Below are 15,039 nucleotides of genomic sequence, written 5' to 3' on the forward strand. Positions count from 1 at the left end.
AGTGAGTCACTTCTAGTACCCTTTCAAAGGTTAAGTGTTTTGCAGGGCTCTGACACACAGTTGATTGCCGTAGATTTGTAAGGTAAGGCCTTGACCTGAGTTGCCCTGTGTGTAACTATATAGCTCAGCCTTTTCTCCTGAAAGGTAATGTGACTGCTGGGCTGCTTCTCCCAGCTGAATCTGTTGTTTATTCAGTTCATGGTAAACCTTTTTATTACCACACACAAAGATGTTAACACATCAAATGGCCACGAACAGGACTGGAAGCCTCCTAGTGGCAGTAATTGTTTGAGGTCATTGTTCTTGTGAAAAGAATGATACAGAAGCCTAATTAAAGTTGGTTCAGCCAAAATAGTTGCCTTTTGGGTTTTTCTTTTTTTTTTTACTGTCTTCATAGCACAGCTGCTGACTTGTAATCATGGAACAGCACTTAACTCTGCTCTAAGACAGGAAAACATTTGAAATTGTGTTTCTGAAAGGGAACTGGTATTTTTAAAGCCCGTAGATCAAACTGTGACATAAAGACATTTTCCATCCTAATTCCACAGCAATTTTGTCTTCTACAAAAGCATTTTTTTGTCACTGCTGGCTGATTTACACAGGACTGAGGCCTACTCAAACAGAAAGCTTGGGAGCAGTGCTGTGGAACTGAATATTTACTGTTCAGCAGTGCTGCTCAAGCTGACACTGTCAGATTTCTTAAGCTTAAGGTCGACACTTATTGACAATTCTTAATTACTTTCTCAACAGATTTTTTGGGTCGCACTGAAGTTCCAGTAGCAAAAATCAGGACAGAGCAAGAAAGTAAAGGCCCCACAACTAAACACTTACTGCTACATGAAGTTCCAACGGGCGAAGTCTGGGTCTGTTTTGACCTCCAGCTCTTTGATCGGAAAACACTCACCTAAGAACACTTTTCTTAATTTATGAAGGACAGGAAGCTGACAGCCTGGACTTTTGTGTATGTGTGTGTGTGTGTGAAAGAGTCTTTGCCCCATGCTGGTTATTAAGCAAGAATTCCTGCAGCTTCCATATTTCCCCTTAGTTACTGATTGCATTCAGTTCCTTGCCACGTTGGAAGTTGTTGATCTATGCAAACACTGTATGTACAGTACAACAACTCAGTGCCTTTTGGTTCTGTTGGAATCCCTTGTGTTTGGATGCCAATGCTTGCATTTTCAGGGCCATGAAAAGTATTAAACAGAAATGTGGCATCAAGATGTATGTCTATTTTACCACTTAGTCTGCCATAGACTGAGGAATGGTTTAAGCTCAGCACTGGAATCGTTCTATTTGAATTCTGACAAGCGATATCCACTGGAATCTTCCCATCTCGGGATGATAGTTTTAAAGATTAAATGCTGAAGAAGCCTTAGCACTGGAAAAGTCTCTGAGATACTGTATATGCTTTAAGTGTAGTTCTTCATTTGACATAGTTCTGCACTGAAATCAGTAACTGCTACTTGATTTTTCTTTCTGCTTCAGTTTGATTCATCATTCTCTGCTGAGACAATGTGGTTGTGAAGAATAACTAGGAAAAAAAAAATATTTCAAATACTGTGACCCACAATAATGTGGAAAAATACTCTCCAGCCTTTCTTTTTATTCCTATGTCTAAGTTATTTGTGTACATTTCCTTGGTCTTGCAGACCTCCACGTGAATCTTGAAGCTTTGATGTTGCCAACATGTATATAGAGAGTAAAGTATAAATTTATTAATGTAATTTGTCTACAGATGTTTATTGATGCATAGTGATTTTTTAAGAGTATATTTTATTGTACAGGGGAATGTGAAATAAGGAAAAAAATACTTACAGGATTAAATTCAATAGAAGTTTTATTACATGCTTAAAAGGTTTGCTCTGGGGGAACTGTCACCCCACCACCAAACTCCTTGAAAGCAAAAACTTGCCCTTCTGAGCAGCCTGTGCCCTTGCTTCCCTGGGATGCAGCAATGCCTCCTGCTGTCTGACAGTTTCACGCGCAGTTGCCATCTGTGTACCCACCTGTTACAGGGCTGAGGCAACCTCTGTTACTTTTAACAGTTTTCTGTGGTTCAGTATTTCTAATCCTAAATAAAGTTAAATCTTGGCAACTGTTAAGAGATTGTGTCTCTACAGTGGGAGTTTGGAGCTTCTTGAACATGAGAAAGATTCTCTTTGCAGCCTTTGAGACCAGGGCTGCTGCAGTCACACTAGCAGGGAGACTGGGCCACACTGGAACAAGAGAAACTGTGGAACACCAACAGCAGAGATTCTTTGAAGAGTGCTAGACGTTTTATACAAGAACATTTAGTGTCTCTCCCCTACCTATTTCCTGCCCTCTCAGAGCAATCAATATGGATTAAGTTAAATTATGTATTATGTTAAAGTTTGTTACTGCTTGCATGCTGCCTTGAGGAGAAAGTCCTTTGAAACCCTGGTAGTACCCTAAGATTTCCCTGTAAATAGCATTTTGCAAGATACTGTGGGAGTTCCGATAAAAGATTGGAACAAACAAAACCAAATCTTTTCCTTATCAGTGCTCTCCAGTACACAGTTGGTAACCACAGGCATAGCCAGGAGCTCCTTCTCATTCAGTGAGGGGGTTTGTTCTCAAATCTCAAGGTGACCTCTTTCAGATTCATGCAAAACTGAAGAGCTGTAGCTAAAATTTTGCAAGCTTTGTCCATTCCCTCTGCCCACTGCTATCTTGTAATGCAAAATACAGTGGCTAGGAGCTGGAGCTGTTGCTAGGACTGGGGATATCATCTGGATCCTGCACTGCTCTGAACATTGGTCTACCAGTCGTCTTTAACTTTTCTCACCATATTCATCTCCTTCAGTACAAAGCCTACCTGTAAAACAGAGACCATCAACACTGTCTTTGTAGGGCAGAGCCCAGGTTAAACCTTCTGAAATAGCAGATTTGGGTGAAAAGCATGGGCTGGAGCTGAGAAAAAAACAGGAGCAGCAGCTCAAATATTTCTTTGGCTGCTGAGTAAAAGTACTTCAGAGCCACATGCTTAAGACAATGAGTTTATTGCAGTTTGCTAGAAGCCCTGGCCTGTTGTCACTTGCTTTGGCAGATGTAGCATACTCTGCAGCTGGTACCTTCTGATGGCTGTGCTTGCCACTTCAGTCAGCCAGAGGACAGGTTACATCATCAGCTCTCACTGTCTTTGTGGTGGCTCATGACTTTCTGCCCTTAAACAGAAGTTAAAAGGATTGCCAATCTATGCATCGTGAAGGCTCCTGTAATCCAGTGCAGCTTCCTGCACAAGCTCTGCCCCACATGGAGTCACTCCAGGAAATACCCATATTTGTGACCAGTTTTCCTTCCAGAACATGCCATTATCCCATAACTGATGTGCTGGAGTTAAGCCTTGGGCTGGTAAGAGGCATAAAACTGCAGGAAGGGCAGGGCCTGCTTCAGGAGGACATTGAGCTCCCAGCTCAGCTTTGATGTTTTTGTCAGTGGGAGCAGGCATTCACTAAAATATCATGCACTGCAATGGCAGAACCAGAGAGCTTTCAAAACCTCTTTTTCAAAGGGTGAATCAGAGCACTGGCACTTAAAAAAAATTAATTAACTATTTAAAAACCCCACTCTTCAGTCACCAAAACACTTCTGTCTCAGGGCAGGCCACCTGAGGCTCTCAAACTTAGGCATCTGCATCACAGCTCCAGTTCACCATTACTGACCTCTACTGCGTTTTCAGTCCAACCAGCCTGTACACAGGAAAAAAAGGCAAAACTCTGACCTGTTCTTTTTGTAGACATCACTAGCAATGTAGGTGTATGGTATCTTCAGCCACTCCACTGCATCCATACGTTGTCAGCTTAGCGGAAGCAGAGGCAGTTCTGCTCTACTGAGTTTGCTCAGCTCTCTGGTAGAGTATGGTTTTCCTGGCAGGAAAGTAACAAGTACTTCCTGTGAGCATCTACTGTCACAAACAAGGATGGCCCCCCAGTATGAAACACTTCCACAGGACACAAATTGTTTCAAATACCTGTCTCACACTGCTTGATAATGCCTGTCTCAATAAACCTTCTTTGAATGCCTTCTAACAGAGGATCCTGTACAGCTGGAACTGAAACCTGTGACAGAGACAGTTCTTTCATGCTCATGCACCAACACAAGCACTTTGTCAGTCTCAAGAGAGCACAGACCAAGGTGAATGTCAAGGTACCACTGCTTAGCAGGGAAGCAGCACATCAACCTCACTTTTTATTAACAAAGCCAAGACTTGAGTGGCCTGAGAAACACTGAGCATCTCTGCTCCTCAGGCCATAACATATTCAAAAACTCTGCTACAAAGTTACACCATAGATAGGAGATCTCATCTCCTGGAAGCAGCATGGCACATTGCAATGCAGTATCAGCTCACTCCCCACAGCTGCTGAGGGCTCACAACATCCAGAAGGGATATAAAGAGATGCATTTCATAGATCTGTGCCAGAGTCCTAACTCTTCTATGGTATTACCTAAGTCTGGTGCATTTGAGTGAGCTTCTGTAAGCATTACCTGACCTGTTAGATTGTTTCCTCTACTGAGCACACACCCAGCTTGCCTGGGAACTCACCAGCCCTCCTTAGATAGGACACTTTCCACACTACCACAATGAATTTGAGACAAGGAAAACGAACCTCACCCCCTTCCATTGCCTACTGCCTCCAAAACTGGGCGTAGTATGGATCCAAACCACGTTCCCTGTGAAAATAATCTTCAAACCTTGGCCTTAACTGCAGTAAGAATTGGGATCATATTTGTTCAATTAATAAAACTAGAATGCATTGCTCTATGCCCCACAGCAGCACATCAGTAACATGCTCTGTCCCCTCTAACCATTAATTTCCTGCTGGTCAAAGAGTGCCTCTAAACCTCACAGTGTAAGTAACCATCGCACCTTCCAGCAGTCTGTGCACATCTTCAGGAAGAGTGGATCGTACTCTGGTGGGTCATAAGTTTCCAAAGTCACATAGCCCTATGGGAGAAGCAGGCAGTGGGTCAGGTCTCAGAAGCTATTATTGATAAACCAGCAAAAGAGCAGCCAGCTTAAGTGTTACACAGCCAGCCATGGTATGAACACAGCACCAGAAGTAGCAGAAAAAAGAACTCCCAAATTTTCACACCCTTGCACCTCAGAAGGAAGGTGTCCTAAGCATAACAGGAACATTCCCTCATCTATTTTATCACTGGCATAAATACATAAGAAATGCTTCCAAGAAGCATCCAGAAATAGTTGCAGACTAAAATGCCAATCATAACTAGGGCAGTCAAGAAAAAATGGAAGTTTTGTTCAAAGAAAACATGTATTAGAAAAAAAGAGAAAAGGAAAGTGATAGAGCATCCACCATCTACAGCCCTGGGCAGGTCACTGGTCTGCAAGATGTAAGCTCCAAGTCCTGGTCATGAGCTTCCTTTTCTGTCTATATATAGGAGTAAAGACCTGAACCATACCTAGCGGTCCAGACCACAGTTCCAACTCATCATGAAGGAACTTCATAATCCCCAATTCAAGTTCCCTATGACTAGAGTTAGCTGGGGGAAAGCAAGTACCACCATTTGGCATTCACTACAGATGCCAAGACCAAAGAACACCAGACCAAACAGACTACCAAGAAGCTGAACAGAAACTGATGCTGACATGGTGATCTGTGGCAATGCCAGCGACGAGCAGTGTGAGCAATCTGGCAGTGCAGGCCTAGAGCCTGACATGATGGTAGGCCATGCTCAGCATAAATGCAGAGTCAGCTAGCAGTGGAGCAAAACAGTGCTGTGCCTGCAGCATGTAACTAAAACAAGACACTGGTAGCTATAAACATGGACAGTTATCTTGGGACAGCAGGACATGCACCTGCATCAACAACCTCGTTGTCATTAGTAGTTGGACCAATAATCTGTAATAGTGCAATGTGTGGTCACTCAGAGGGAACCAATAGAGCTATGCCAACAGGGCACTCCGAGTTTATATAAGTTGTAGCAGTTGCCTTGCTACGCACTTCTGCCTTTCCTGTCTCCTGTTCTACACTTTACAATGCTATACTTGCACTACAGGCCTGCTCCATAGGCCTGCACCTCAGGCCTGCACCATCGGCCTGCAACACTGGAACAATAAAGGAACAATACTTGATCACATTGGTCAGCCGTATTGATTCCTATCTCCGTCGTCTACAGTGATCAAACCTGATTCTGAGAAAGGTGAATGACAACCATTTGTCTTCAAGTTTTAATACCCTATTTACAGCCAGTAAGACAGGACTTCCCTGAATCACATCAAATAAGAGCTGTACAGAGGAGAACACAAACCACAGAATTTAAATAAATAAATAAGAAGCCAAAAGTGACAGCAAGAACAGGGCAGGCATATCAAATACTCCTCTTGGTCATTACTCCAAAACCTTGGAAATGCAGTTTTTCAGCTTCTTTGTTCAGGTGATTCTCCAGGGATCCCAGGAAATAAGGAAATAAAAAGAGCATTCAGCCCATGGCCTTCTAGGTCTCAGCCCATAACAGTTCATTTTATCCATCTTTGGATGTGATTTCAAGTTGAAAAAAATCATACTTTAACCTGAACAGTTCAAGAACACTGCCAGACAAGTCCAAACCTAAAAGAGTGAGATCTGCAATAAGTTTCAGAAGTCACTGTGTTGAAGGTCTGGCAAGTGTGTCAGGCCCCAAAGGGCCTGTGCTGTTCCCAGACAGGTACCTGGGCAGCTCTATGGGGCTTCAGGTACTGCTAAGCATGGACACTGCTGCCTCTGCAGGGGCCTCTGCTCCCCAGGATCTGGCAGTTCTTCAGACAGCAAGCAACAGCCCCACTCACCATCTCCCCTTTCTGTCCCTGGAAATCTTCAAGCCCCAACATGCCTCAATTTGCAGACTTTTAGTGCCACCTCTTGGCTTGTTATTACATGTCACACCACTACAATACGTGCTGAGACCTCAGTCGATTGTGCCAGGTGCTGTGCAGTACCCCTATGATTGATGCCTTTGTGCAACTGCCGTATTATCACTCACACACCCCTTGGCAGAAAGCAGAGCAACAGCCTGCTCTTACAAAGAAATCAGAAGGGTCTCAGTCTGCAGCAATTCAGCAGACAATGTCTAAAATGTCCTAGACTACCAGAAGCTGAACTGTGGCTAATACAGCAGCAACTTGGGTCAGGGAAACTTCCGCCTCCTTGCAGGCTGCAGTGTGGCACTTATGCCAGTGCTAGAAGAAAAGAAGCATTGCTGCCATCTTCACATTAGACTGATCATCTCATCATGCATCTGCAGTCCATGGGGGTAAGGAAGAGGTGAGCATGGGGGTGAACAGCAGGTAGATTTAAGGCAAAAATCCCACAAAGAAGCAGCTCACTAGAACACAGGTCTCAGACCTTTGAAAGAGAGATCATTTGCTCTCATTAAAACAACACAGCTCCGATGACATTTTCATTTCTGGATGGGGAGATTATTTATGGTCTCATAGCTCAACTGTGCAGTGGTTTCCACTGCCAACAAAAGCCTGCTCTACATAAAATATTATCCCATATGTGGCAGATGATGTAACTGCTCTCATTACTCTATAAATCTGTTCCTGAGATGTAGAAAATTGAGTCATGGGGTCTGATACTTAAACAGCAGTGTGAAATTCAGAGCAAAAGCAACAAAGCCAGCATTTCCTACAGTGACTGCAATTTCTATGAGTACAAAACCACACATAACTAGAGAACCCATGAATTTGGTCGATTCATCTTCATGAAAACTTAAGAAAACTGTGCCTCCCTGCTCCGAGCTTTTTTTCCTTTTATAAAGCTTGATCAGTAGCATCCAAGGCCACAAAATTGTTTCACTCGTTCTCTGCCAACATACTGCAGTACTTCTGCTCTAGCTGAACTCCTGAGACATGAGCACAGTCCCCTCCCTGGTCACAGGCTCAGCATTGGTTTCAGCTGACAGAGCTCAGGGGGTTTTGCCCTAAATGGTCCAGCTCAGAAAAGGAAATTTGCTGTACAATATGGTGTCTCACCATATTCAGACCCCAGCATGTGCTCACTGCACCAAAAATGCTATTGTTGGTATCTGATGATGAAATTAAACAGCTGTAACAACACATCACCATCATAGAAGCCCTTGAAAAGAGTAACTTACAGAGGCTGCATGTGAGCTCCAGGCTACTCAACTGAGCAGCAAGTAACCGCTAAAACCCCAATCTTGCCCACAACCCTCTGCATCCTGCCCTTATCCATGACAGAAATTCACTTCTTGTTGATACCTTCTTTTTACAGTGGTTTAAGTAGAGAGACAGTTGTTCTTCCCTCCTTTTACGTATTTCTTCACTTGACTGGCTGTCCATTTTGTCCTCAATTTTCTGCTCTGAAACATCCTCAAGCCATTTCTTTTACAGCGTCTCCTTCTTTCTCAGATTTAAGAAATCATTGTGCCTCAAATACCTGTCCACCTCCTAAACAGTAAGAAATGGAAAATAAAAACCATACAACCTATTGACCAACCACATTAAAAGATCCACAGGTGAAGCTACACAGCTTGGCTGACCTGATCTGACTGGTCACCGCTGCAAGGGCCCTGCTTTCCAGCCCTTCTTTTTGTTCCTCCCTCTCCACTTCCCACAACTTGTTTCCAAGATCTCTCTTGCATGAGCTACGCTTTCAGACTAATTTTTAAAGCTGTAGTGCAAGATTAGAAGAAATTCATTCCCTTTGCCTTATCAGAGCAGGGGGCTGCGCAAGACAGGCAGCAGCAGGACCTTTTCCCTACAGCAGCAGCATCCTGCTAGATCAGATCAGCTCTCCTGCCTTTTACTCACAGGCCCCCTGTCACCATCCAATCACACTCACAGAACACAAGTTAGGTGCAAACAGACAGGTAAGTCACCAAAGACAGATGATTCCTAAGCTCATATTAGGGCTACCATTTCAGTCCTGTCCCAAGGAGACTGAAGAGGCAAGAAATTCATACTTCTAAACTTAGTTTTTCAAGAATAGAGTTGACATATTCTCATGAATCACTGACCAGGACAAAAAACATTGACATGCAGGAAAGCACACAGCAAACGGGAGAAGAGACACCATTTCTTACCCTCACAAAAGAATTTTCTCTGTCCAAGATGCACTGAATAGAAGCAATAATGTCTTGACTTTCATCAGGTGCTACCTAACAAAACATCAAAAGAACACATTTAGTAAAGCAAGACTCAGAATTACCCTTGAAATCAAAATAATTACTTTTGTTGTGATGAAAAGCATGGCTTATCATAACCCAGCAGGCAGAACAGCACAGGCACACAAATCCCACCAAGACTTGCCCTCAACAGTTAAGCTAAATGTAGCAACAGAAGAATGCTTAAAGAACTGGAATGCACATGTTCAGCAGGACTAAACCACCCAACTCCTTGGTCACTCCTCACTGTGACTGCATTACCACTTGCTCCTTGCCACTGTTGCTCACATGTGTCCAATGAAGGCAGAAAGAAGCTACCTCTTTGCAAGGAGCCACATGGAAAAGGGACAATTTGATTGCTATTTGTATAGCATGGATTGACCTGTACTGAGAGTAAAGGTGTAGAGGGATGCTTTAGAGATTCCTCAGCAGTTGTGAGGAATACTTCAGGATAGGAGATGGAAAATGTGAAGCAGATGAAAGAGAAACAATGGAGATTGGGACATTCCAGTTTAGAGCTATGATTGTGATGGTTTGAGCATGCTTATTTGAAGAGATGGAGAAAGTGAGAGAGAAAGAAAAGAAACAAAAGGAAGAGATGTTCAACTCTAACCACTCACAGTTTAAGCACCTCTTGTGCCAATCAGACTGCTGCTTACTGAGTCAGCAGCCCACTCATGCAGACATAAGACAGGCTGCAGTATCATTTCTGGATGCATAACACTGCTGACCGGCATGAACTTTTGGCTTCGTATGAAAGAGTCACCCACTACTTGGGTGCTAGACAGCCTCAATCTACAGCATGCTGACAGAAGGACAGAGCACACACATCTTCCTGAAATGCACACTTCTGATCACATCTAGGAGACGGCCAAAAGCACAGACACATTCCTGCAAAGCAGGAGTCACTAACGAATTCAGGCATACTTTGGGGCAGCAGTCCTGGGGAGCAGATAGACAGACCAGATCACTGTCTAGAACTTCAGTGGGTATTATTAGGTGGCCAGTTCCAAGTGAGGAATTCAACTACACCCAAATATCCTGGGATCCCAGTTATAGATACTGGTTTCATGTGTCCTGAATTTTGGCTCTTGACAGTAGAATGTAGAGAGGCACTCACCTGCCAAAGCATTTGCTGATCATGTTCTCTCACAGGTCTTGAACAATTAAGGTTTAGGAGCCAGGCAGTATCTGAGCTATTTACAACATGCATTGTTGGACTGTTCTGGGAGAAGCATTAAAAGGTTCAAAAACATATACAATTATTGTTTGAACACCAAAACCCTTATTTTTTTCTACAATTCTAGCCAAACAACACAACACATCTCTAAAGGAATTCTATCTGATCACATTCAGCAGCTCTTTCATATCACGGCAAGTTAAACTGAGGGAGACGAAGTACCAAGTTTACAGCCAGGTACTTGTTGTAATATACCCTCTGATAGCAACTATCTGTCCTCATCTCCACAAGAAACAGATGGTACATTTTGTTTTAAAGAAAAAAGTGATTCACAAATTATTTCAAAGCTGACAAGAATTTTGGAAACATTCAAAGTTATCAAATTCTACCTTCTTTCTTTCCCTTCTTTCCTTTGAGCCTTTTTCAATTACATTGGAGTCACTTTCAAATAACTGCTACATTCCATCAAAGGGATGGCTGAATTTTAGTGGGTTTTAAAGTTAGTTCTACCAGACAGAGCTTATGCTGAAGCACTAACTCTGAGCTCCAGCCAGGAAATTCCATCTCCTCTACTACACAAGCACCAGTATATTTGGATTGATTTATGAGAGACAGCAGAACCAGAGAGGCAAAATCATAGAATTAGTCAGGGTTGGAAGGGACCACAAGGATCATCTAGTTCCAACCCCCCTGCCATAGGCAGGGACACCTCACACTAGATCAGGCTGGCCAGAGTCTCATCCAGCACCTCCAGGGATGGGGCCTCGACCACCTCCCTGGACAACCCATTCCAGGGCTTCACCACTCTCATGGTGAAGAACTTTTTCCTCACATCCAGCCTGAATCTCCCCACCTCCAGCTTCATTCCATTCCTCCTAGTCCTATCACTACCTGAGATCCTAAGAAGTCCCTCCCCAGCCTTCTTGTAGGCCCCCTTCAGATACTGGAAGGCTGCAATAAGGTCACCTCAGAGCCTTCTCTTCTGCAGACTGAACAGCCCCAGCTCCTTCAGTCTGTCCTCATAGGAGAAGTGCTCCAGTCCTCTCATCATCCTCGTGGCCCTTCTCTGGACACGTTCCAGCATGTCCATGTCCCTCTTGTAATAGGGGCTCCAGAACTGGATGCAAAATGCCCTTTACAGGAACCTCCTTTTAAACTTCTATTTCAGATTCACTGGAGATGCTTCCTGAGAAATAATGTGTTCATGAAATTACTTAGATAAAGAGGGACCCAAGAGAAAGGCTTAACTTCTGCAGAGATACCAACCTCCACACTCTTCTGCCAGATCTTTCAGCAATGAAAAAAAAAAAAAAAAAATTAAGTTCTTCAATCACTTGTGGAAACATCTAGCTAAAAATATCTACAAAGATTCTCCAAATGAGATATTTGCACAAGATACAAGTTGTCCTGTAAAAAAAAGTTCAGAGTTTACTTCCAGCAACCCAGTACTTCAGTGATACTGACTCCCAAGTGACCTCTCTAGACAACAGATACAAATCTCATACCATTGGTTCAAGGTGAAGTCTTTAATCTATATATTTATTTGTTTTATTTAATACTCCCTGCTCTTACTCACTGACAGACACATCTGCCTGGCTGTTCCTGCCTCCTCACAGAAATACTTTCCTATCTTTTTTTGACTGAAAGGGTCAGAAACCACAGGAAAGCCTATGTTGGAAAGGACCTCTGGAGGTCATCTGATCCCACTGCCTGTCTGGAGAGCAGCTGGCCTCATAGACAAGATTGCTCAGGGCCTTGCCCAGCCACATTTTGAAATTTCCTTCCTCAAATTTGCAAGCTCATGTCCTTCACTCCAACTGCTCCTAGAAAAAGAAAAATCCTCACTTCTGCCATGCAATGCAAGAAAGTTAAAAAAAATTAAATAACGCACATGATATCAAGGACTTTCCTTCTCTCCTGCATCAGACATAAAGCAAACTAAAGGTTTCACATTGGAATACGTCACAATATCCCAATCCTCTACTGTTTATTTTTCAGTCCCTGTAAGGCAGCTTCCAAACCCCAAAATCCACACTAGCCTTGGCATTGTGGATTTGGCTAATGAGCACCTCCTGTAGCACAATTTCCTGCCTTCTTTGTACAGAGGGGACAAAAGACACAATGCAAAACAGGGGCTTATAATTAGACATTACTACATGGTTTGGAAAGCAAGCACCCTGTCTCTCTTCATCTGGAAATGTAGACTCACATTAAAAAAAATATAAAAATCTTCATGTGCCCTGTGGCTTCTGCAGAGCTTGTGCCTGACATGGAGGCTGGTATTCCTTGTGAGAGGTCCCCTGCTCTGAAAACAAACTCCTCTTTTTCCAGACAGCCCAAGTATACTAAGCTCCAGGGAATGCTGTAAAGCATATCCAACCTTGTTGTCTCTGAGGAGCAGGGGAATGACTCTCACGGTCTCACAGTTTATTCTTCATCCTGTGATGACCTGTGGAGGAGGCTGTGCACTATATTACCTAGCGCACCCCGATCAGCAACAAATTTCCCATATAAAATAACCAGGGAAACAGTGAGGACTGAAGAACTGGAGGTGCTACAAACTTGGTTGTTAGACAACACAGCATACTTTCCTATGAGCAATATATCCAGCCTATCTGCAGAGGTGCCAGAGGCTCTTGTTTCAGGCCATCTTTTGCAGATTTCCTTCCACTCAAGAAGTTTTGTTCTTCTGAGAGACAAATGCTACAAATCCCTGGACAAGCATAAGAAAAGAAAAATACCATTTTCAGAGTTTCTAAGTTTACAAAATAAACAAAACCCCCACTAGGTTCATTTTCATCGGTTTTCAGTAACTAGTATCAAGACTCTATCTTCATATTACAAAGCAAGACTGCACCTTGCTGTGAGCCAAAAGTAAGGAGATGTTTGCTCTCATCACAAGAGTGGGACCCCAGAAGAAAGAATCAGAGCAAACTTAAAAAGAATGCCTGCTGTGGCAATCTGCCTTAAAGAAATCACGTGGTAAAATCTCTATGATTTTTTCACCTCCATTTTATAACTGAAGCTGCTACTGAATCTTAATATTTTCTTTTGGATTCTTTCTTCAAGATGCCAGCTCTCCATGGTTGGCAAAGACAGGACCCACTTATAATGAGACACCAGCTGCCTAAAATACCTTCCTAGATATACCTGCATCCTACCTTACTGTCAGGAGTACAGTTTTGTATCAGTAATTTTTTTAAAAGACAGATTTCTCTTGCCTCGTGAGTCCTGTTCAGCAAAGCAGAACATTCACCCCCAAACACCCATCTACTAAAATTCACTCTCAGCCTCTGCCCAAATGCAAGTCCTGGCATCAGCTTCAAGAAGACACATTTTAATAATTCCTATGACAAAACCAAACAAACAACAACAAACTACCCTCACACATGCCTCAGCCCCCTTAAAAGCCCCTTTCTGACAAAAACGCGGGCCATGCCTGCGGGCCATGCCTCACCATCGCCTCAGCATGCCGGCATGTCACACCTTGCAAGCACAGCTCGCTGACTGCACGGGTCCCCTCCGATTCTCTCAGGTACTAGAACATTGTAGTTTGTAAACGGATACCGTGTACACGTCCTGGCCCTTCCACCACGGAGGCAGAGATAGGAGCAACACATGAGAGAGGGAACGGCTGGGACCCCGCAGGGCCGCAGGTGTCCAGCCTGCCCCGCACCCTGCCTAGCCCTGAGGCGAATTCCACAGTCCCGAGGGGAGCCGAGGGCAGGCAGCAGATCCCCATCCTCACCTCTCGGTACACCTCCGTGCTGGGGGTCCCCTCACCGGCTGCGGCGAGGTTCCGAGAAGCGCCAGGGCAGGCAGAAAGCAGCTGTGATTAAAACGGCAGCGCCGCTGGGGACAGCCCAACCGCGGGCAGGATGACGCCGCGCCTCGAACGCAAGGCTCTACTCAGTCTCTCTGTGTCTTTCCGCCGGAGAAAATAGTCCCGATCCCTCATCACCCCAGCCTCTCGGGAAGAGGCGGGCCGGCCCGTTAAGACAACAATCAGATTGCCCGGCTGCAGGACCACCACCCATCAGTAGCCATCCTGGGCAGAGACTGGGCGAGGCAAGACGAAAGCAGGACTAGATCCCTCCGCGTTCGGCCTTCCAGCGTCCCTCGCTGCCTTGGCAACTCGAAGGCGAGCGCCCTCATCCGGACTCCGGTGGTCGTGGGTAGACGTTCCCAACAATCAGAAAGGAAGCGCCCGGGTGAGCGAACCAATCAGAAGCGAGGATAACCGGCCTCTTCGGCAGGTGAGAGGCGACAGCACCGCTCAAAAGGAAAGACCAAAGCGGGCTGAGCTGAATCGAGTCAAGCCGAGTTCACTCTTGAGGTAGAAACCTCTGAAATCCAGAAACTGAGGACGCAGCAGCAGGCAGCTATCCCCAGGATGGCAGAATTTTGTTACTACTACTGAGTTGCACATTCTGAAGTAAATACATCCAACTGGTTGTTACTGGGGTCTTCTTAATTCTTTCTCTCCTCAGTAAATCCATCCTGAAATGAGATAAACAACTTGCAGAACAGTCTGAGCAGCTCTTAAAATTTGGACCACATTTCAGAAAAATTGAGTATTTTTTCCATTCCTTGTTACAAATGAGTAAGGAAGAGATTGGGGCTGACATCCTGGTTGGAGCCTGTTATAGACCACCCAACCAGGAGAAGGATGTTGATGAGTCATTCTATAGGCAGCTTAAGGCTGTCTCAAG

At 44.3% G+C, this 15,039-nt stretch overlaps 2 protein-coding genes across 2 annotated transcripts in view; one reads left to right on the forward strand and one right to left on the reverse strand.

The window, feature by feature from the left end:
- The window catches only part of ITSN2 (intersectin 2), a 103,772-nt gene extending 101,677 nt beyond the window's left edge, over window positions 1–2,095 (forward strand). The window contains 1 exon segment of the mRNA XM_068143121.1: window positions 751–2,095. Coding sequence (XP_067999222.1) covers window positions 751–908 — 158 coding nt within the window. The 3' untranslated portion in view covers window positions 909–2,095.
- Window positions 2,086–14,105, reverse strand: FAM228B (family with sequence similarity 228 member B). The gene is given in 7 exon segments (XM_068143119.1): window positions 2,086–3,887; window positions 3,992–4,079; window positions 4,889–4,966; window positions 8,243–8,431; window positions 9,067–9,141; window positions 10,268–10,372; window positions 14,076–14,105. Coding segments are annotated over 6 exon segments (714 nt in total). The 5' UTR covers window positions 10,361–10,372; window positions 14,076–14,105; the 3' UTR covers window positions 2,086–3,696.
- Between the last annotated feature and the right edge of the window lie 934 nt (window positions 14,106–15,039).

This window comes from Melanerpes formicivorus, unplaced genomic scaffold, assembly GCF_026170545.1.
Source record: "Melanerpes formicivorus ecotype bairdi unplaced genomic scaffold, bMelFor1.0.p_v2 SCAF_9, whole genome shotgun sequence".
Taxonomy (NCBI): domain Eukaryota; kingdom Metazoa; phylum Chordata; class Aves; order Piciformes; family Picidae; genus Melanerpes; species Melanerpes formicivorus.